General features: G+C 37.8%; 1 protein-coding gene across 6 annotated transcripts in view; it reads right to left on the bottom strand.

Moving 5' to 3' along the window:
* ADGRV1 (adhesion G protein-coupled receptor V1) overlaps positions 1-24,703 on the bottom strand; it is a 542,962-nt gene that overhangs the window by 450,501 nt on the left and 67,758 nt on the right. For 5 of the 6 annotated variants that reach the window (XR_015168196.1, XR_015168195.1, XR_015168194.1 and 2 more), the window contains exons 18-24: positions 21,518-21,644; positions 20,600-20,817; positions 19,354-20,097; positions 16,493-16,866; positions 5,237-5,413; positions 1,307-1,487; positions 147-349 (exon numbers count right to left, since the gene is read on the bottom strand). Coding sequence is in view for 2 of the 6 variants with exons in the window: in XM_086413045.1 (XP_086269171.1) it covers positions 147-349; positions 1,307-1,487; positions 5,237-5,413; positions 16,493-16,866; positions 19,354-20,097; positions 20,600-20,817; positions 21,518-21,644 (2,024 nt within the window). In the remaining 4 variants the exon portion in view is untranslated. Of the gene's footprint in view, positions 1-146; positions 350-1,306; positions 1,488-5,236; positions 5,414-16,492; positions 16,867-19,353; positions 20,098-20,599; positions 20,818-21,517; positions 21,645-24,703 lie in introns of those variants that run through there. The other variant, XM_086413044.1, reaches the window with a different exon arrangement.

Below are 24,703 nucleotides of genomic sequence, written 5' to 3'. Positions count from 1 at the left end.
AGGCTTCACATAAATCTCAAACCATCAATGATCTTTTCCTTGTTTAATAAGTTGCGCATACAGTGCCAAGCCCCTTGCAATCCTCGAAGGGGACTGTGTCTGTTCTACAAGTGTATGTACTGCTTCAAAAGGATTAAGGGATTTACCTGGTAGTCTTCAGGACTGAATGCTGTCAGTGACACTGTTCTGTATTCTGCCATAACCCTCCCCAGGAGCCCTTGTGCACGGACGACCAGCAACCTAACTTCTCCATCTTCCTCCTGCACGGTGACGTGGGGAACACCGCTGGCAGGCAGGGTCATTGTGTCCTCAGGCTGCGGAGGCAGCCCAGTGGAGAACTGTAGCAAGCCTGGCAGATACAAAGAGAAGCAGGGCATATTTGCCCCAGTTATCTGTAGAAGAATTCCATACGCACTTGAAACAATCTTACACAATTATTTTGACCACCAGGAGAAAATTCAGAGGGCTCTCCTTTAGAAAAGACCTCAGTGACGATTTGATTAACATGCTTTTGACACAGAATATGGTAGGAACCTTTCAGGATATTAAAAACTAAAATGACAATTTTCCTTGTCTCTATCCAAAGAAAACTTTTTTAAAAGGAAATGTCAATAAAAAGAACAGTGATGGGGTTTTATAATATATATTATCGCACATTTATTCATATTTGTCTCTAGAATTCATCCTTAAACATATAGCAAAACAAAATTAATGGCACCCCAAAGGACTTGCAATTCATTTTTTTGAAAATTTAAGTATGAAAATGAGTTGAAGAACTTCCCACGTTTTCTACACAGATTTTTTATTGGATGCTTTCCTACAAAAGAAATACTACTTTTCAGTGCAGAAAACAGTCTCAACTTGTTATAAGACATCTGTTACCCAACTAAGAAAATGATCACTTTTCAGCATAAAACTAAAAGAAATTAATACAAACAGACAGTGATAACTCTACTTCTTGAAGTCTAATAAAACACAAATTACAAAGTACTTCAATCAGGTGTTAACATAGCACAGTAGGATAATTTTTAAAACTAAAACTTTCGATAGCCATGAATAAAAATATTTTGATTTTCACTTAAAATAATCCTGCATATACTTTATAAAATATATTTTTAAACTTTAGAAATTGGTTCTTGTATTTCATACACACCATCCCTCAAAATGGCAGCTTAGAAGTTCAAAAGCTTAGGTTAGAGACCCAAAGAAGGTCTACTTCAATCATTTGCAAAAGTCCCTTAAACTCTTAACAAGAGCAAGTATACCCAGAGAAGGGAAGACTGTTCTTGCACAAGGGCTTGGTTACCATATGGATGATCACTCGCTTTGACGGTGATATCTGTTGTTTCCTTTTCAGGGTCTATGCTCGCACCACTGGTGGGAGTCGAACCTATTTTCCCATCTCCGGGAATCGCAGAAACCAAGGTCACACGGAAATACTCATTAAGCTCGGGAATATCATCATCAAGGACATAAATATTCAGGACCTTTAAATACAAAAATCCAGAGGCACTAAGCAATGATGCAAGTAGAAATTATTTACCACTCAACCAGAAGAAAATAAAGCAGCCAACTGACGTTACTTTCTCACATGAGAGGTTTCTACAAAAACTTAAACATTAAAACACAGAGAGAGAGAGAGAGAGAGAAAGATCTGAGAAATTAACTCTTTAATCAATAATGGGTACTGAACAGTAATATTTTCTGTATAAAAATATCCTAGTTACATATTAGTATCATAGCATATGTGATATAGTGACATACCCATATCATATATTCTTTGTACCAAAGACAGCAGTATTACCAACCTCAGGGTATAGAATTACTACTCAAGGAACTGCACATTATCTGTTAGGATGTGGTAGGATTGTAGAAAAGGGCAACATGTCTCGATACTGCCTAAGGAAAGTCTGACATACCTACAGGTAGCATGCTAGAAAATAGATTTACAGTAGACCCTAGAAGTCTGGCATACACAAACTGCCCAAAACACATTTGGAAAAGAAATAGCAATAATTCAGCCATGCTATGCAAAATGTAAGTCAAAATTAAAAGTGAAAAAATGATTCCTCTCTCTTCTATTAACTGAACAAGCATGTTGACATCTACAATGGGCAATTTCTAGTCCAGAGACTTAGAGTCTTCAGTAGGAGAGAGACCTGCAGAAAAACATTTAAAATGCAATGTAAAAATGTCATAGAGTTATGTACAAAATAAACTGAGAACAAAACAATCCGCTCTCCCCGTGTCTCCTGCATTGCATTTCCTGTACTGCACGTGGATTCTTTTCCCCTGAGCCACCAGGGAAGCCTCTATCTAGTAAAGGTTTTACAATAGACAGGTTTGAAGCAAGTCTTAATGGATTAGTTGTAGTTGTAAGTAATTATGGGGAAGGGCAAGTAAAAGAAACAAGAGCATGAAAGAATAAGATATCTGGGGAACTACAATGAGACACTAAGGCTGGAGTGGGAGGGAAGACTGGATGGATAAACAGAGGTCAAGATTATAGAGACCTATCAGGGTATCATTAGAAAAATGAACTTCATTCCATGGAGAGTAAAGCAAAACTGAAGAATCATAAGCAGGAGACAGACAGAATGAGAACTGCGTTTTAGAATCAGTACCAAGGCAGAACGTAAAGAGAACGGACAGAGCCAGAAAGGGTGCAAAGGGCTGAGCTAGGAGGTGACGGACCAGAAATACTGAGGTTCTAAACTAGTGCAGGGACAGAGGAGATGAGAAAAAGAGACGGACTTGAGATTTGTTCTGGGGACAAAAGACCCAGATCTTAAAGACTCAGCAAAGGGAGTGAGGGACAGGAAGGAATGACCTATGATTTCCTGGTTTCTTCGAGAAAGGAAGGTGACAACCGTCTGAAAACAGACTGTAACTCCAAATGCAAGATTCAAACACTAGTCATTGGGCCTAAAATCATTTGGAGAGCCTTTTTTCTAATGTAGTTTTTCTATCACTAGGCCCAAGATAGAATCTGAATTTGGTCTCGATGTTCATTTTGATCAGAATTTTAATTAATAAAGTAATATATGGAATGGCCAATGTGCTCAGAGGAGAAGCATAAAATTGACACTTCTACTCAAATATTGTCATTGTTCTTGAGCTAGAGAAAACAAAAAGTAGACTTAAGATTTAACGCATCTCACCCCCCAGAAAGCAAGCTGAAAAATGTTACTATGAAAAGCAACACCAAAACATCAAGCTGTCCATTAACAATGAAGCAATTAATAGTTTTTCAAGTGTTGAAAGTGATACCAAAGTAACTGCTCATTTTAGTGAAATGAAGAGTTTCCCAAACGGAAGACCATATCAAGCTACAAATGTATTTCATACAGTGACTCAGTATATAAAACAGTGTTTCCCTTTATTATGCTATACCCTCTACTTTCTATTTTTTAAATCTTGATCATAACTCACTAAATTGATTTCATAACTAATAGACCATTTAAAAACACTTGAAAAACACATTTCAAGTTCTTGCATTGCGGCAAACACAAACACACACTTTTAGACTCTCTGGCAGCTAGATTTCTGGATGCAATTTAAGTATATTTAATTAAACACACTCCCTCAGATACCTAGAAAGCAACAGCAAAACTACTGCTGTCTGTGCTGGAAAGCACAGTCATAGAGCATCAGCAGACACCCCAGGATCCAGTCTCTGGCATGGTAATACTGAGAGGCTGCTGTAGATTCAGCAGGCATGGGGCTAAAAACCGACACCTTTACTCAGTGCTATTACTGCTGCTGTAAAGGTCAATTTACTTTTCAAAGAACTTTCAAAATGATTGAAGAAATTACTTTAAATAAATCTTGACAGCAGCATATATGACTATTTACCTAACCAAAATCTTATTTATTAACTCTTATCTCTTTCAAAATACATGTGAACCCAGTTTATAAAACAGTGGTTCCCAGTTACACCTTTATTTCATAGTTGGTAAATTTTCCAGTAGAAAAATGTAAGGATCAACTCTCTTTTCCAAGGAGGAACATTAAAAAATCACCACATACTGCTATTATTTGATTTGAGTATTTCAAATCCAGGAGAGAAATGAAAAAAAAATCCAATAATAGTCCTTTAAATTGAATTATTTCAGCCCCATGAAAACTTACTAGTGTCCTCATAGTCCTCATTTAAAAATATTTATCATTGTTCTCTCCTCAGACTGCTTTTGGGGAACTTTTAACATTTTTCCTTCTTTCCCCAAAGTATAAATATTTGGCCATTCTTCTTGAGCTTTAACTCTTTAAATCTTAAGAATATTTCAAGTTTGCCCTAATTTTATCTTTTTCATCCAGTCAACGCCTAAGTCCCTTAAAAATTTCTTCAAAGATTACATTTACAAGTCTTAAATATTTATGCTATTTATCACTGATGACCTATAAGCTATCTATATTTCTAGTGAAAAATTATGCTGATACAAATATTCCAACATACAAGACTAAAAGAATGTGAGAAAATTTTTGATACAGGAGAAGGTCTCACTTTGATTTCACTCATAAGAAGTGTCACTTATTTCTGAAGTATATATTCAGAAATCAGACTCTGGTTCACAGCAAGTTTTTGGTAAAACTGGTGATCTTTTACTTTCAAAACAAAGAAAAATTGCCTATTTTTCCAAATTTAAAAATAAAATGAGATTACAGTCAAAAGAATTCCTCTTGGCTGACTGACAGAATTCTTAATAGTATTGAATTTTTAAGTATTAAGAATTTTGCAGTTTCTCACTGTATTGGTAATAACAAAAAACATGTAATGATAAACCTTCATGCTATACCATTTTTATTATGTGTAGATTAAACAATAGGTAAAACCATAACTGGTGGCTCAGTGGTAAAGAGTGCCAATGCAGGAGAGGCAGGTTTGATCCTGGGTCAGGAAGATCCCCTGGAGAAGGAAATGGAGGAAACCCACTCCAGTATTCTTGCCTGCGAAATCCTTTGGACAGAGGAGTGTGTGGGCTACAGTCCACGGAATCACAAGTCAGACTCAACTTGGTGACTAAACAGTGACAAAACTATAACACACATTATTCAACATTCTTAATGTTTCTTTTGCAGAAATAAATACAAAATATTTTAGATCATGAGATATACCTAATCACCTAAATATTCTAAATTGCTTAAAAAGCAGGACGCTAAAAATAAATTACACAACAAATGGATAAGGAGAAGCTTCCCAAGAGGTTTTCAAAGAAAGAAAGAAGGTAGGGTTTACCTCTGATCTCTGCCAAGGAAGGAACGTGATACTTCCGCTAGCATTAGCAAAATCATCAACAAGGTAATTAACACCATCAGATTCGATCTGTGAGATAGTGTAAAAAACATGCACATAATCCAGGGCTCCTCTGGTCCGCTCCACTACACATGAAATGGTGGATCCCTCCTCTGCAATCTGAAATTGAACATAAACTCTTTGTAAGTATACACCGATTCAAATCAGTGATAAAATTACAAATGCGTTCATGAAACTCTTTCACCATAAACTTTGTTCTATAACTTTCTACATCTGTAAGGAGGCCTCTATATTCTTCCAGATATATCTCTGATTGCTAAAAAGTATTTACAATCATTGGTTTCTCGGTTCATTCCTTTAAAAGGATAAATAAACGCAAAACAGCAATAATTAGCTATACCACGTAATTCATTCATTGAAACCTCTCAGGTCTGGCACTGTGCTAGTTTTTTTTTTTTAAAGCACAATCCTTTTTGTAGGTAAGTCTAAAGAGGAAAACAAACTCATGATTTTATGATGAGTTCAGCACTGAAGTTATGGGTAGAGAGTGGAACATGACATCAGGGAGAACTTTTTAGGCATAAACATAAGAAATAATCAAGAGTATTTGGTGAAATCATTTGGAGGTGATACAAAGTATCCAGTGAGAACCTTGACAAATTCCTGGTGGAGAGACAACAGTCAGGTACAGGAGGGCACTGATACCATGATTAATATATTTTTGCTATTTCTGACATAAATACATATATGTGTGTTTACATACACGTGTGTGCATTTTTTTACTTCCATGGTGGCTCAGATGGTAAAGCGTCTGCCTGCAATACGGGAGACCCAGGTTCGATCCCTGGGTTGGGAAGATCTCCTGGGGAAGGAAATGGCAACCCACTCCAGTATTCCTGCCTGGAGAATCCCAGGGATGGAGGAGCCTGGTAGGCTACAGTCCATGGGGTCGCAAAGAGTCGGACATGACTGAGCAACTCCACTTCACTTCACTTTTAAGATAATGTTTAGCAATTACGTGGAGTAGGATATTGGAATATCTTATCTTCATATTCTTGTTCTCCCAATTCTATTTTTATAGTATCAAATACATAACTCATTAAAAAAAAGAACTAAAACTGAACAAAGCTCAAACTATAAATCTTAATATATAATGTCATTTAAAAATTTTTCATATCAATCTTAAGCACCTCTGATCAACATTAAATACAGCTATTTTGGTGCTAACATCAGAGCTGAAGAAAACAGACTTGAAATTTGTCTGCTAACAGGCAACAGTCAGTTATCAAGGAGCATGGAAACACCAGTTGTTGTTCCAGTAAACCCGATGAGTTTCACTGAGCATCAACAGCCCTACTGCCTCATGGGAGACAAGATTTGCCTGTTCATCCACTAGCAGAAGAAGTCCAAAATGACCATATAGTTGTTCAGAAACGGCCTGTAATCTGTTTCCTGATGGACATATTCTATCTCCAGGTGCAACCAGAACTTCTAATCCAGTGGAGCCTAAAACATGGGAGCAGGAGGTGATGGAGATTCAGTCCTACTACTACCTCTTGCTTCCTATGCTTATGTGTCTAATCTCTGGAGACACAGAAATAATTATCAGCCACTGGGTACACATACTCGATCCTGGAGGACAGCACGCAACCCTTCAAGATGTCGTCCCTGAGCTGGTACTTTGGCTGAGTTTTCAACAGGACGTTCCACTGTTACACCAGGCCCACTGCTTCAGGTGATGTTGTACATACACAGACAATGGAATATTAGCCATAAAAAAGAAGGAAATACTGCCATTTGCAACATGGACAGACCTAGAGATTACCATACTAAGTGAAGCAGGTCAGAGAAAGATAAATATCGTCTGTTATCACTCATATGTAGAATCTAAAAAATAAAACAAATAAACTTATTTATAAAATAGAAACAGGGAACTCCCTGGTGGTCCAGTGGTTAAGAATCAGGCTTTTACTACCACGGACCCAGATTCAATCCCTGGTCAAGGAACTAAGATTCCACAAGCTGTGTGGAGCTGGGAAGAAAAACAAGCCAGAAACAGACTCACAGACACAGAACACTTATGGTTACCCAAGGGGAAAGGGCGTAAGAATAAATTAGGAGTATGGGAAAACAGATACCTACACCATATATAAAATAAACAACAAGGATTTACTGTATAGCGCAGGAAACTACTTCATGCAAAGATGGGCTCAATAAAGGACAGAAAGGGTATGGACCTAACAGAAGCAGAAGATACTAAGAAGAGGTGGCAAGAATACACAGAAGAACTATACGAAAAAGAGCTTCACGATCCAGATGATCACGATGCTGTGATCACTCACCTAGAGCCAGACATCCTGGAATGTGAAGTCAAGTGGGCCTTAGGAAGCATCACTATGAACAAAGCTAGTGGAGGCAATGGGATTCCACTTGAGCTATTTCAAATCCTGAAAGATGATGTTGTGAAAGTGCTGCACCTCAATATGCAGCAAATTTGGAAAACTCAGTAGTGGCCACAGGACTGGAAAAGGTCAGTTTTCATTCCAATCCCAAAGCAAGTCAATGCCAAAGAATGCTCAAACTACCACACAATTGCACTCATCTCACACGCTAGTAAAGTAATGCTCAAAAGTCTCCAAGCCAGGCTTCACTGTATGTGAACCGTGAACTTCCAAATGCTCAAGCTGGTTTTAGAAAAGGAAGAGGAACCAGAGATCAAATTGCCAACATCTGCTGGATCATCGAAAAGGCAAGAGAGTTCCAGAAAAAACATCTATTTCTGCTTTATTGACTATGCGAAAGCCTTTGACTGTGTGGATCACAATAAACTGTGGAAAATTCTGAAAGAGATGGGAATACCAGACCACCTGACCTGCCTCTTGAGAAACCTATATGCAGGTCAGGAAGCAACAGTTAGAACTGGGCATGGAACAACAGACTGGTTCCAAATAGGAAAAGGAGTTCGTCAAGGCTGTATATTGTCACCCTGCTTATTTAACTTATATGCAGAATACATCATGAGAAACGCTAGGCTGGAAGAAGCACAAGCTGGAATCAAGATTGCCAGGAGAAATATCAATAACCTCAGATATGCAGATGACACCACCCTTATGGCAGAAAGTGAAGAGGAACTAAAAAGCCTCTTGATGAAAGTGAAAGAGGAGAGTGAAAAAGTTGGCTTAAAGTTCAACATTCAGAAAACGAAGATCATGGCATCCGGTCCCACCACTTCATGGGAAATAGATGGGGAAACAGTAGAAACAGTGTCAGACTTTATTTTTGGGGGCTCCAAAATCACTGCAGATGGTGATTGCAGCCATGAAATTAAAAGACACTTACTCCTTGGAAGGAAAGTTATGACCAACCTAGACAGCATATTAAAAAGCAGAGAGACATTACTTTGTCAACAAAGGTCCGTCTAGTCAAGGCTATGGTTTTTCCAGTAGTCACATATGGATGTGAGAGTTGGACTATAAAGAAAGCTGAGCACCGAAGAATTGATGCTTTTGAACTGTGGTGTTGGAGAAGACTCTTGAGAGTCCCTTGGACTTCAAGGCAATCCAACCAGTGCACCCTAAAGATCAGTCCTGGGTGTTCATTGGAAGGACTGATGTTGAGGCTGAAACGCCAATACTTTGGCCACCTGATGCGAAGAGCTGACTCACTGGAAAAGACCCTGATGCTGGGAAAGATTGAAGGCAGGAGGAGAAGGGGACGACAGAGGATGAGATGATAGGATCATATTACCAACTCAATGGACATGAGTTCGGGTAAACTCTGGGAGTTGGTGATGGACAGGGAGGCCTGGCATGCTGTAGTTCTTGAGGTCACAAAGAGTTGGACACGACTGAACAACTGAACAGGAAACTATATTCAATATCTTTTAAGAACCCATAGTGGAAAAGAATCTGATTCATTGTAATTGAATCTCTTTGCCGTACGTCTGAAACTAACACAGTATTATCAACTACAGTTCAGTTTAAAAAGTGGTATTTCAAGGCCATATACAAATGGTATATTTTAATGTCATGACATAAATGGTGTGTAAAGACTGGATGAGACAATAGAGAAGTAAACCTAGATAGAACAGGGCCAAGTACAATCAGCTCTGCAGTAACCCTGGTTTTGAAACGAGTGTCCCAATACAAGTGACGTATCAGGAAGCATTCTAAACATAACATGGAGTCCACATTTATTTATGTAAAACTTCATCCGTTAGAAACATAGCAAACACAGAAAACTGCACCACCGGAGACAAGCTACATGGGCACGCACACCTACCTGCTGCCTCCGCTCAGCATGTGTGTTAGCAGCCACTTATCTGCATCTAATGTGACACCTTTCCCTCTGACTTCAAATAACCCTCCTTCCATCACTTAACTGCACTTTCCCCACTTTTACAAACAAACTTTTTTTGTAAGGTATACATGCCATACTTGATAAGCATATTTAAGACTTAAAAAATTATGTAAACTTATTCTTTACTAGGTTCCTACATTTCAATTTCTCTACTACTGACCAATTTGGGGGGTCGTGTTCTCCTAACCCATCTTTCCCCTAAGTTCTGTGTTTTTCATTATGTGATTTGCCATAGTGTGGTGATTTTTAGGAACCCATCAATCATGTTATGTGAGAACTAAGTATTCAGAACGTGGGGCTCTCCAAGCCTCAGAGGCTGGAGGGAAGAAACGACAGACACAGGTGTTTAACACAGTACCTAATTTAGACAGCAACATCAGCATGCTCCTCAGAGCCAAATGGTACACAAACACGTGTGTGCTGGAAAGAGCACGACTTTGCAGTCACTCAGTCCTGGTTGACTGTTTCACTCTGTCATTTACCAAGCTTCCTCAGTCTCAGTGATCTCTTCTTAGAATGAAGATCACAAAGTCTCATGGGTTTTGGTGGAAGTTAAACAAGTGCTTTACATGGTCCCAAATAATACAGTTAAATGCTAAGAAAAAAAACCCTTACATTTCTTCTCCTTACATGCAACCCCATGGATTGTACCCCAGCAGGCTCCTCTGTCCATGGGGATTTTCCAGACAAGAATATGGGAGTGGGTTGCCATGCCCTCCTCCAGGGGATCTTCCCAACCCAGGTCTCTCACATTGCAGACAGATCCTTTACCATTTGAGCCACCAGCAAAGTCCAAGACATAGATTAAATAGATCCAAAGATACACTGGGGAGTATGATGTTTCCTTATAGCTTTTTACCAAATCAATGACAAATAGCCAGGCAGAATACAGCACTAAGCTTTTCGTCTGCAAGAATCACATGGGGAAAAGTTGTCTATTTCATTAAAATCTATCACCTATTATTTTCAGTTTTAAAAAGAAAGGCAAAAAAGACTATCCATATTCAATACAGTGTGTGCAGATGTATGCTATATATCAAAATTTCATAGAAATTTTAATAACTTAATAATTTATACAATAAAGCAAATTTTAAAGTTTTAATTAAGGAAGAAGTTTCAAGTGTCAAGCACCCATAAAAAAAAAATCACATAGGATGTTTGGTAAAAAATCTACCTTACAAACTTATAAATTTACAGAGAAATTACATAATGCCTGACATTTGCTTTTAAAATTAATTCTGCCAGCTTAGAAAAAGACAAGACTGACAAAAGGCTGATAAATGTTAAAACTAGGTGAGAGGTAACTGGGGTGCCATATCATATTTTTTGTATGTGTATTTTCCACTTTAAAAGACTTTTTAAATTCAGCTTTTTACCTCCCCTCCCATCCCATGCCAGAGATTCTGACTCAGAAATGGAGTCTTGATTCAGGACGGGTGTCGAGGAAAATGCATGAGATATTTCCATCCAAGACCATCCATGCACAATGCACAGCACTTTGGGAAGTAGCAGACAAGATGATGAAATCAGTAATACCAGAAGGGGATTAAGACACAGAGAATAAGTAATTAAAAGATTTTTCTCTACTATGAAAATATTCATCTAATTGACTTTAGAATCATAAAACAAGCAAATGTTCAGGATAGTATATGAAAGGGCATAACATCAAGCAATAAACGTCAGAACCACCATCACTCAGTTTTTCACAAGAAGCAATAGCAGCCACTACTGTTTCCTCTACTGAGTCAGGAATTCGTCATATCTTCAGATCATCAGAAAAGTAATTATAAAGGTTAACAGTGAGCAGAGTTTTAGAAATACACTTTTTAGAAAAAATAATACACTGTAAGCCATGAATTGGATTTCTCTACTGAAACAGAAGAGTAAAGCTAAACAATTACACATTCAATTAATTTTTTAGTTCGTTTCATGCTTGGGTGATGATGTGTGACATCAGATTATATCAGCATCACTTTTATCTAAAGGAATCTATTCACATAACAGATGGCAGGCACGCAAAAGCGAACACAGTCCAAGTCAAATAATATTCTCTTTTTACAAAGATCCTCTCAAAATTATCTCTAACTTTATTCTTAAGCCACAAGTTTAAATATATAAAACATAACCCAGGGCCTTCCTTGGTGGTCTAGCAGTTAAGAATCTGCCTGCCAATGCAGGGGACACAGGTTTGATCCCTGATCAGGGAGGATCCTACATGCCACGGGGCAGCTAAGCCCTCACATGTGCCTAGATTCTGTGCTCTGCAACAAAGAGTAGCCCCTGCTCTACAACTGGAGAAAGCCAGAGCAAAGCCACGACAACCCAGTGCAGCCAAAAATAAATCAATAAATGAGTCTTTAAAAAAATAAATGCTTAAAGACAAACAAACCAAAAATATAAAACATAATCCAAATATTGGCTGTAAAAGTAAACCAATAAGACCTGCAATTTCTATGAATCATTAGGAAAGGAAACTTTATCATTATGGGGCATATAAGCTTTCAGGACATACAAAAATAGTGGGAAAAGAAGGTGGAGAGAAAATAACATTGAAAAGTACAAAGAATAGCAAAATACAGGAAGGGAACATGAGAACATGGTTACTAGGCAACAGTCAAACAAAAATCAGTCACCTGTTCAGTATAGGGCTCTCTTGGAATAAAAAGAACTACTTGGCATACCCCACCAGGGCACTAAACTACGTACAAGTTTGTTCATTCTTTCAATTAAATTTATTAAGTATCTGCTATTTGCCAGAACACACTGTACCTGGTTAGGAGGAAACATATCATAAAGTAATGTCATCTCTTTCAAGATGCCAACTAGCAGACTACATCATATTTTACACACTTTCACTACCTGTTTCAGATCTGATTATGTTTTCACTTTAACCTTAATATTACTTTATGTCATGTGAATCTATGAAAAATTTAAAAGCGTAACATAACTCAGACAGAAGTCTTTAAGGATCTCTATTGACTTCAGCATTTTTGAAGGGATAGGAAAAAGAAAACTTTTCAATGTCACTGCAACAACACAATGGAGAAGAATCTACAGAAATGAAAATGGTTTTTACATTTGAAAATGAAGCAAGTAACCATAAAATTTAAACTCTGTTATTATATTTGTAGCAATACACATTGACTATCTGGAAAATATTGGTTCACTTAGTTACACAGATCTTCCAAATATTGATGCATTTCATTACACAAAATAAGCAAATCACTATCAATAAAAGCTAATCACTATCAAAATAAGCTAATATCACTTTCAATCTTAACCAAAAAGTCTTTAAGTATTGGAAAACAGTCAAGCTCACTTTAGTTTGTAAGATGTTTCAACAACTCTTAATTTTTGTTTGAAAGCTCAAGTTTTTACCACTGGTAATAAATACTATCAGTTGCTTTCCTGGTAGTCACTGGCTCACTTCATTTGTCTCCATAAATGTCTGCCAGGCGCCCAAATCTGAATAATCAAACTTTACTGGTCACTTTTTCAAGGAAAAATGCTGTTCCGCAAAAAGGGCAGCTAGTTCAGCTGATGACTCTATCCACACACCTTCCACAATTACCATGTTTTGTTAACGCAGAGAAGCGCTTTATCTGTGCTTCTCATTTTGTGATTCGTGCATGTGCTAAGTCACTTCAGTCATGCCCGACTCTTTGCGACCCTATGGACAGTAGCCCACGAGGCTCCTCTGTCCACAGGATTCTCCAGGCAAGAATTCTGGAGTGGGCGCTGTGCCCTCCTCCAGGGGATCTTCCCCACCCAGGGATCAAACCTGCATCTCTTATGTCTCCAGCATTGACTGGCAGGTTCTTTACCACTAGCACCACCTATGATACACAGTGTTAAAAAGGTGAGTATTTAAGGGTTGAAATTTTATCAAATGAATGTTTTGTACTCCTTCATCAAGTATACTCAAGTGAGATTTTCACCTCTTGAACTACAGGTGTGTGGTAATAAACAGAAATGACAACTAGTACAGTCAGGTTCTGCTGCCTGGATTCATACAAAGGCACTGGCAACTAGCAGTTTTGGCAACCACTGCTTTTGCAGTGCAAATGTCAATTGTCAATAAAATGAAAAAGACATCGTAGTTTTTTATAAAATTAGATTTGATCTTTGTGGAACTCCTAAAAGAAGTCAAGAACCCATAACGGTCCTTGGACTTGGACTACACTCTGAGGCCAATTTCAGTAAGCAATCAATAAATACTAATGACAGTCATCACAACAAAAATATTTGACATCACCCTGTCTTCAAATCCCTCCAAGATGAAAGTATGAGTTCTATACTTCTTAACATTTTCAGGCATGAAAATTCTGTAATCTTCCTGACGATCAAATTGCAGAATCTGCTATTTAAGACACAACACTTTTCCTGTATTAACCATCTAAACTTTTTCCCAACACAGATGTATATGCTATTTTTCTCTCATGTGGACTTACAGGATAATCAGTCATGTTTTCCTTTTCTTTCCAGAGATTTTACAACTACAGGTGCTGTGGCTCGTGTAAGGAAGTTCTATTCTGCAATCAAAGCTTGACTGCTGCTGCTGCTGCTAAGTGGCTTCAGTCATGTCTGATTCTGTGCGACCCCATAGACAGCAGCCCACCAGGCTCCCCTGTCCCTGGGATTCTCCAGGCAAGAACACTGGAGTGGGTTGCCATTTCCTTCTCCAGTGCATGAAAGTGAAAAGTGAAAGTGAAGTCGCTCAGTCGTGTCCGACCCTTAGTGACCCAATGGACTGCAGCCTACCAGGCTCCTCTTGACTGACCCTGTTCAAATTCTGAAATATCTTGGAACAAAGGTACGTATCTAGGTGCAACTAAAACAACACCCAGACAATCTATCAGGGGAAACTGTGAGACAAGCCAACACTGAAAACTTAGTATTGAGTTTAATGGCCCAGAAAGCTAGAAGAAGTGAAGTCACTCGGTCACGTCCGACTCTTTGCGACCCCATGGACTGTAGCCTACCAGGCTCCTCCGTCCATGGGATTTTCCAGGCAAGAATACTGGAGAGGGTTGCCATTTCCTTCTCCAGGGGATCTTCCTGACCCAGGGATCAAACCTGGGTCTCAGAGATATAGTAATGAACCTTTGTCACACTCAGAGCTCTTTCCCCTTTGTGGGAAAAAGGGAAAGCCAGTGTATAAGTAGGCTTATAAATAATATAAGGAATTGAAAAGTGTGATCAGTGCTATGAAACAAGTAAAATTAGGTGAAGGGATGGAGACTGACCAGCTGGGAGAAGTGGGAGGATTACTTTAAATCAAAAAGTCTTCACTGAGATGTCTTTGGAGCTGAGACTCGAATGATTAATTCTGCGGATCTGGAATTAGAATGTTCCAGACAGAAAGGCTAGAAAGTGCTGAGACCCTGAGACTGGAACTAAAAGAAGGCAAGTCTGACTGGAACTAAAAGAAGGCAAGTCTGCCCGAAACATGTTGACCGAAGAGGAGATTAACACGAGAAGTCAGAGGCAGGTGCCAGGTCCTGAAGAGATATGAAGGTAAACTAATCTTACATGGTGCCAGAATGGTCCTCACAACCTGATGGAAGTCCCTTTGTCTTTTTAAAAATAAAGATGGTATTGAAGATACAAGGGGGAAAGACAGAAGGTTAGAATTCACAAGACATAAGTTCAAATTCCAGTTCTTCCCATTGCCTCTTAGGAGCAAAAAAAGGAGGAGAAAAATTAATATTTATTAAAATGCTAGTAACTGCCAGGCTTTGAATCTGTTATTTGATCCTATCTCATTTAATTCAACTAGGGTTAGTTATTTTCTAAGGTCTCTAACCAGCCATTTCTAACTCTACTAAATGAAGAGAGTAATATTTGTTGCAGTACATTAGGAATTGTCAGAAAGTTGAACAAAAAACTTAACATGTAAAGTTCTTTGATGACTAAGCATCTAAAAGTACTATCATTAAAGATAAATACATTTCTCTTTTAAATCATAGGAGGACATTTGTCCTCCCTGTCTAGGATATTCTATTGCTGGTGTAAAAAAGAGCACGTATTGAAGATCTCTTACGACTGTCACCAAAGAGTAGGAGGGGCAATAAAACACTCCAGGGAGCCAGTAACCCCAATCTGAGCTACAGATGAGGCCTGTGACCTAGATATTTTTTCAAGTTCTACCCTTCAAATTTTTGTCAATTGCTTCAATTTATGTATGTACCCCTGTAAACCTACAAGAAAAACTTGCAAAGGGAACGCCTCTCTTGTTCGCTGGCATTCTTTCACGGACACTGAGCTGTTGCTGTCACACACAACACCTGTGAGGCAGTTTCACGCGATCTCACGTTACTGAGCAGGAAACCAAGATGATTACGAATCTCTGAATGCTTGGAAAGGGCTGATAAGGATGGTAAAACTGCCTAATGAATTAAGCTGGCCAAGAGGGTGATAAGAAAGGCATTTACACCCAGCATGGAAGAACGTTGTAACTACCTAAGAATATTTCGCATGTGGGGGGAAAAATATTAAAATATATACTTTAATAAAATTTCAATTATTCACAGATGCTTTCAATATATATTATTTCATTTACTTACCTGGTAACCAGAAAGTAAATTCCATGTGGAGTACAATTATACATTCTGTGAAAGGCATTAACTCTAAGGATAATTGCTAAAGCTGCACTTGCTACCTTATTATTACTTCTTTCTCCTCATTAAGCTTCTGATTCAAACTGTGAACTTACAAGAGCAAAGACCTTATAATTTACATTTTCACCACTGTCTATAGCATACTTCTGGGTCTAGTGTCAACACTCAAGCCATCTTACCAAATGAAAGAGAGTCCACTCCCAAACAAATCCACATGATGAACTTTTTCACTCTGAAATTCACCAAGCTCACTACTTACCTCGGGTATACAGGCTCCTGTGAAACCAAACAAGCCATTGGCATTGTCACTTTTTTGTATTACCAATCTTGCTGTAGTATTCTCTTCGGAAAGGCGAGCTCCTCCATATACAGAAACTAGCTTAAGAATGAATAATTCTTCTCCTTCCTCTTCATTGTCATCTCTTGCAGAAATAATGAATGATTTGTTAGTTTCTCCCTGTCTGAATTCCAGATATCCAGAAACAGGATGCAAATCACTCTTGGCTGGCATGGCGTGAAGTTCATAAATTTCTTCAAGGGTCAATTTCCGCTCATAGGATCTCACATCCTGCATCAGGCCTGTAAATCTGTCGTTGCCATTCACTCCAGCCCCAATTCTCAACGTTCCTGGACCTGAAATTAGAAATGGGTTTAAATGCTACAATAACCACAATTGTACTGTCCTAAATGACAAGTGTGATTCAGAAAGTGAAATGATTTTATTAAAAGGTCTTATTAGCTAAGCAAAGCTTTTGCATAACTAGAACACAAATAAAGGCTATTTTCTGTCAATATTATAATGAAAAATGAATCAGGAATCACTGGGATTTAAGACATTTTGTACCAAAGGATATGTTGTACATGTGTATGTATGTGTATATACAAATGTATGTGCATATGTTAAGACAGACATTTCTTCCAGGAAATTTAAAAATTTCCTTGCACATCTAAGAATGGAATGATTCAACTCAGTCACAATTTTAAAACTTTAGTATTACTGTTCTTTGAGAACTTCAACTCTTGGTCTGTTAAAAAGTTATCTTGAGTTAAAGTTGTGAGAATTCAGCAAAAGAAATTCTTATGGACTAAATATAACTTTTTACCCAAACAATCAATGCAATAAATGCAGAAAAAGAAATATCCCTTTCTAGGAACTACAATTATATGAGTCTCGGGGACTTTTTCATGATAATAACAACATGCAGCTTAACTACATTACTACGTAGCAATAATAAACCCTTTCAAGAATTCAACAATTCTTATTTCTTTACTTATTCCCTCTAATAACTCAACTAAAATATTTATGGAAGATGAGAGTTTGGCAGTGATTTGGGATTGCCTCCATGCCTTCTCCAGTGGTTCTGGACTGACTGAAACAGTGAAATGTCTACAACAGACAAAAATATGGATGAACTTCACACACACCATTGAACATACCTCAGACACTCAAGTGTACACACTGCTCAATCCTATTTACATAAATTTTAAAAACTAATGTTAGGCTCTTAGAAATGGCAATAGTAGCTGCTGGGCATGGTGGTGAGTCAATGACTAGCAAAGAGAAAATGAGAGGGTTTCTGGAAAAAAATATCTTGATGTGGGGACTGGTTATATGGAGTGCTGAAACTGATTCATTTAAAAATTTTAAAAAATTCATGTATCTGTACACTTATGTGTACTTTTATATATTTTATAATAAACATATAATACCCTGCATTTCATTCATAACCTAAATATATATATACACACTTCCTCCACTTTAAGTTACAAATTACATCAACAATGTAAGTTCCTTGCAGCAAGCTACACAGAGAAAAGAAACACCAGGTCTTACTTTCCCATCTTTCCCATTCTCATTCTACCACCATGCGATCACCCAAAAAAATCAATGTTAACAAACATATGTCTATATTCACAATCAAACGACAAAATTTAATGCCACAGAGCACTGTAAGCATAGTTCTTGAGGTTGAAATCAGCAGTGTGTATATGTTTTCTTTTGCCCATCTTCTTTTCTACTAGGAAAGAAAAAATACAACCAGATAGCTAATGCAGGAGGTTTCAGAAGGAAAGATAATCTGTTAAGATATCATACAAGCTCTGTTCTATTTTCCCATTGGGAAAAAAAAAATAGAACCAAATCACAGGATAGAGGGGCTGGGAGGAAATTGTGATTATAATAGAGATAAGTGATGTTTGGGAAGAAACATGCACACAAGTGTGTTTCTCAAGGAAACAGCATACTGTGGTCCAGCTTAAAGACAACAAAGATCCTCTCTATAAAGCACACCACAGAATTTACCACTTTAAAGCCTGTTACTTGAAACCTCTGTAATTGCTAGATTGCTTAATATAAGTTTCTTTTGACTCCTCTTTAATCGTATCTCCAGCATACTCTACTTCCAGAAATACTGAGCTGGTAGCAGTTTCCCCAGATTCAATATTCTATTTCACATTTCCACACCTTTGTTCTTTTCTCTATCTGGAATATCATGCCCAACTCTCCTACGACCACAGGAGGAATAAATGTTTCTTTCTACTTGGTAATTTTTTTTCTTTCTTCTTACCACGTGTTAGAGTGATCTGTTTGCATACCTTTCTCCCAGAGCCTATTTCAGCTACCTTCAAAGGCGGAGTCTCTGCCCAATTCATTTCTACAGTACCCAGCACAAAACTTATGGTCTTGGTAGACACACAGTTTTATTTAAAGAAATTATAAACCAAACACCAAGCAGATTTTTAAATACTAGGTAGGCCTTTTTTTTTTTTTTTTTAATTTAAGGAAAATCACTTTACAGAATTTTGTTGTTTTCTGTCAAACACCAACATGAATCAGCCACAGGTATACATATATTCCCTCTCTTTTGAACCTCCCTCCCCTCTCTCTCCCTACCCCACCCCTCTAGGTTGATACAGAGCCCCTGTTTGAGTTTCCTGAGACATACAGCAAATTCCCATTAGCTATCTATTTCACATACGGTAACATAAGTTTCCATGTTACTCTCTCCATACATCTCACCCTCTCCTCCCCTCTTCCCAGAAATACCTGCGAGGCTTTTAAGAAGTCAAAATTTTTCAAAACTCAAAATTCAGGGTCCTAATTGTGGAGATGACACTCACCATCAGTAATGGCCTCTCCTTTCAGACTCTTGATTCCTCTGGGCATTGCATTTCCATCAAGGTAGAATTCAATTATACCATCATCCAGGACAATTAGAAGATGCAGCCAAACATTTTCTTCCAAATATTTCATGACAGTGGTCTTGGCAACATATGTAGCATTGGAACCCAGAGTTTTGTAATGGAGGGAAAGTGTCACGTGGGATTCATTTGTGTGAATTTTTACCCCATAGTAGATGCCTCCATTACCATCATCCTTTGCTATAACAAATCCATTCGTATTGGGATTGGGCATTACCCAAGCTGAAAATGTGAAGTTGGCAATTGAGTTGTTCCTCGAAGGATGGTATTTTGGATTAACAGTTCCAAATGCACCCTCTAGTCCACTGAAGTACAATGCATCTGTCCCACTGTGGTGACGCCTCATGTGTGGCTGCGAATGCACGGAGCTGGGAAAAATTCCAGCCAGCAAAAAATCTGTCACTGGAGGCAAACCAGCAGTGAATTCACTAGACAATATTTCCCAGCCTACTCGTACATCACCAAAGGCACCCTGCTGTCTCAGAATGGTAAAGTTGGTGATATAAGACATAGCGTCTTCCGAGAGGACATCTTCTGCCACTTCTCTCTCTAGGCACTCCGGATCCAAGATGAAAACTCCAAAGGGATCATCATTGAATGGAATCATTACTGTCACCTGGAGGTTGGTTGCTGCCAGCTGGCCCCCAGGACCTGGGGACCCACCTGTAATGAAATCAGAATGAAAACTCAGAATTGAAAACACTTTCCAGTATAAAGTGAAGGCAAAAGGAATTTGTTTACCAAACTTCTCATTAAGTACTTTACTTGTTGATCAATGAACATAGTGTCACCATACAGCTTTCACCACATGTTCAAGGGTATTCACTATAATTTCATTAACAACCAGCTGAAAAGAGGATATTAAATAGAAAGACTTAATTCTCATGCTTAAAACCAAAATTGATGGGGACATTATTATTTAAATTAAGGTACAAAGGCCAAGCTTTTTAAACTACCATGAATCTGTACTTCCTATCACCTATTACTGTTTTGTTTGAGATACTCTATTTGGTGTGAGGAAAAAATTTTATTTACAAGTTTGAGAATGGAAATAAGTTTCCATCCATAAAACTTCATTAGGTGCATTTTCTACCTAGCTCTAGCTATTTCAGCATAAAATATTAAACTTTAGTGGTAAAATAAAATAGATGGGAAAACACTGCACCTGAAATGTTTACAAGCTTTAAAATATAAAACTCGTTGAATTCAGGAATTTTGTCTGGAAAAGCATGGAGAATTATTGGTTTGGCTCCTTCTCCATCCAAAAAGTTAACAGTCCCTGAAGTTTCATAGAACTCTTGTCCAGGTTGTAAAGCAGAATCATTCTGAAAGAGCTGCCAAGCCACGGAAACATTGCCGAAGTGTCCCCGGTGCCTCAAAATCCTATAAAACAAAGTACAGAAAATTATTTCTTATGAAGAATGTGGAAGTGGCAAATCCAACTCTACTGAGAACTTTCTGTATTATGTCATAAATACACTTTGTCTGTTTATCATCTTTAATATAAACCAGCCAGCAAGTTCTTACTGAGCAACCATGAAGAATCTCATGGAAAAGGACAAATGAAGTAGAACCTTAAATAATAAAGAAAAGAATGCTTAAAAATCATAACTAACAGATCCAAACTAATAGATAAATTCTAATAGATAAAATTCTATCTAGAATAGATAAATTCTTAGATAAATTCTAAGACAAATTCAATCAAAAATATTCAGATGAGAATTGACAAAAGTTCTTCAAAAGCAGAGCCCAGGGCGAGGGTAGGTACATATCACTTGAGAGAAGAAGTCCAGAAGACCATGGATAATTCAAGTCTCTGTGTTCTGATGAGGAACAAAAGTTGGGGTTAAGGAGAGTAAAAAGAATAATTTCTCTTACCATCTAAAGTGTCAAGAGTTTTTTTAACAAGTGAAAACAGCATAAAGAAGTTTATGATTTAATCAGACAACCAACTCTGAAATTATTCCATTCATAGGCATATTTTTAAATTTTGAAAGATTAACTATGTTTCAAATTTTTGCATATGTAAAGATTTTATTTTACTTTATTCAACTTTCAATTTGCCTTATGTAAACATGCTTACCAAAATGAATTAGTCTTTCCTTCTTCAACTGCTTTGTCTATGGGCTCCAAAGCAAAAATACCATTTGGGTCATCATTAGCTTCAATTATCACTGTAGCTATTGCATATGGATATACAACCGTATCACCTAAATTAAAAATGGAGGAGTCAAAATAACAAAAAAGTACTTAACTTACTATTAAATTTGTATTTTTAAACTAAGAAACATCTTGTAATAAGGTTCAAATTCCAAGAGGAATTTACTCATTGAAGGTCATAAACAAATGAGAGAAAGAGATGCCTAAATAAGTTTACTATGACTTGTCTCTGGGGAAATGTTTAATTACAGAAGAACTACTTTATTGAAAAACATACATGATATTTTTATAATAGGAATATCACTTCAATAGTTTAATTAGAAATTTAAAATATAGCTTTATCAAATTTCTAAATGTTGAGGTAGATTCATTTCGTAAAAAAATAATGAATTAAAGGATTACCCTATAAGATACATTAATTAGAATCACTGGCTTAAGTACTTCGATCTCTGCCTTCACATAGCAGAGTTTGATCTGTTCATACACAGAACAAAGCAATCTTTATGATGTTGAACATGATTTCTTTCTATTCCAATTCTTTCCACAGACTGTTAACACTGTAACAGCCAATAAATTACGTGTCTTCTCACCAGTCCCTTGAGGTTCATAGCTTTTACTCTCCACTGCAGCTGTCACCTCTGTAACCAAAGTCGTCTTCATCTTTATTCACCTTTCATCACTCCTCAAGACCCAGCTCAAGCAACAACTCTTTTTGGGAATTTTTCCTTGAATTCCCAAGTTAAGTGCATCTCTGCTGTATTCCTACACCACTTCACACTTTGTCAATCTAACATAGTGATTATCACATTATACTAACACATACATACTGACACACACACTCACACACGTACACACACAATTCATTGTAAGTCCTTGGACAAATGCTTCTTCATCAACTTCATCTCCCAGCAGGGTGGAGGCTCAGTCACCGGTATTTATGAAAGTTTACTGAACAGATACAATTAAAACTTTGAAAATTAGATGAGGACAACACCTAAAACTAAACTTAGAGAAACGGACATGTGTGGCAAACCAGCCCATTATACGTAATTTATATACATATACAGCTGTACTTAACCATACTAGATAATTAGCCAATGAAAAAAGGAGGAAATAAAAAAGACAGACAGTAAGTTATATAAAATATCCTGATGTTACAGAGTAATAGAATAACTTAAAATATATCATAAAATCTAAAACAAAAACAAGCAAGCCTAATTTTGTAGGGTTCTGCTTTCATGCACATTTGTGATACAATATGTCACAGCAAATATTGGAAATTGGTGGTATAGCAAATAATGGAAATGAAGGGAAACAGGAAGACACAAAAGAGAGAGTCAAAGGAATCAGGAGAATGACAAACAGCACAAACAAAAATTAAGCAATCTCTATTTTTTCACCATCTTCTTTCTGAGTATTTGCATGTAAGAGGCATGAGGCACACATGCACACAGAGGGTAAGGGACAGGGCACCACAGGAACCCAGCCCAAGGTTAGAGCTTGCTCAGGGGAAGAAGGACACCTCCAACAGAGAAAATCTTGGTGCTCGATGCTGGAGTCTGAGTGGAGTGGGAAGACATCCACGTGATGGAAGAGGGTTGGCCTGGAGCAGCAAGTGAGAACCCAAGTGTAGTAAGAAAGGCCATCTTGTTTTAGCAAGGAGGTAAACAAAGCAATGGAAAGTGGTTACACATAAGTACATCATGAGAAACGCTGGGCTGGAAGAAGCACAAGCTGGAATCAAGATTGCCAGGAGAAATATCAATAACCTCAGATATGTAGATGACACCACCCTTATGGCAGAAAGTGAAGAGGAACTAAAAAGCCTCTTGATGAAAGTGAAAGAGGAGAGTGAAAAAGTTGGCTTAAAGCTCAACATTCAGAAAACGAAGATCATGACATCTCGTCCCATCACTTCATGGGAAATAGATGCGGAAACAGTGGCACACTTTTATTTTGGGGGGCTCCAAAATCACTGCAGATGGTGACTGCAGCCATGAAATTAAAAGACACTTACTCCTTGGAAGGAAAGTTATGACCAACCTAGATAACATATTCAAAAGCAGAGACATTACTTTGCCAACAAAGGTCCATCTAGTCAAGGTTATGGTTTTTTCAGCGGTCATGTATGGATGTGAGAGTTGGACTGTGAAGAAAGCTGAGTGCTGAAGAATTGATGCTTTTGAAGTGTAGTGTTGGAGAAGACTCTTGAGAGTCCCTTGGACTGCAAGGAGATCCAATCAGTCCATTCTGAAGGAGACCATCCCTGGGATTTCTTTGGAAGGAATGATGCTAAAGCTGAAATTCCAGTACTATGGCCACCTCATGCGAAGAGTTGACTCCTTGGAAAAGTCTCTGATGCTGGGAGGGATTGGAGCCAGGAGGAGAAGGGGACGACAGAGGATGAGATGGCTGGATGGCATCACTGACTCAATGGACGTGAGTCTGAGTGAACTCCGGGAGTTGGTGATGGACAGGGAGGCCTGGCGTGCTGCGATTCATGGGGTCGCAAAGAGTCGGACACGACTGAGCAACTGAACTGAACTGAACTGAACAGGCCAGTATCACTGATAAACACAGATGCAAAAATCCTTAACAAAATTCTAGCAAACAGAATCCAACAACATATTAAAAAGATCATGCAATATGACCAAATGGGCTTTATCCCAGGGAGGCAAGGATTCTTCAATATTCACAAAGCAATAGTGTGATACACATTAACAAATCGAAAGATAAAAACAATATGATTATCTCAATAGATGCAGAGAAAGCCTAACAAAATTCAACACCCATTTATGATTAAAAAAAAAAATCTCCATAAAGCAGGCACAGAAGGAACACACCTCAACATAATAAAAGCCATATGTGATAAACCCACAGCAAACATTATCCTCAATGGTGAAAAATTGAAAGCATTTTCCCTAAAGTCAGGAACAAAACAAGGGTGCCCACTCTCACCACTACTATTCAACATAATTTTGGAAGTTTTAGCCACAGCAATCAGAAAAGAAAAAGAAATAAAAGGAATCCAGATTGGAAAAGAACAGGTAAAACTCTCACTGTTTGCAGATGACATGATCCTCTACATAGAAAACCCTAAAGACTCCAC

This window comes from Bos grunniens, chromosome 7, assembly GCF_055505025.1.
Source record: "Bos grunniens cultivar Pamir isolate PY7600 chromosome 7, Bosgru_T2T1.0, whole genome shotgun sequence".
Classification (NCBI taxonomy): Eukaryota; Metazoa; Chordata; class Mammalia; order Artiodactyla; family Bovidae; genus Bos; species Bos grunniens.
This window is presented reverse-complemented; position numbering and strand designations above follow the sequence as displayed.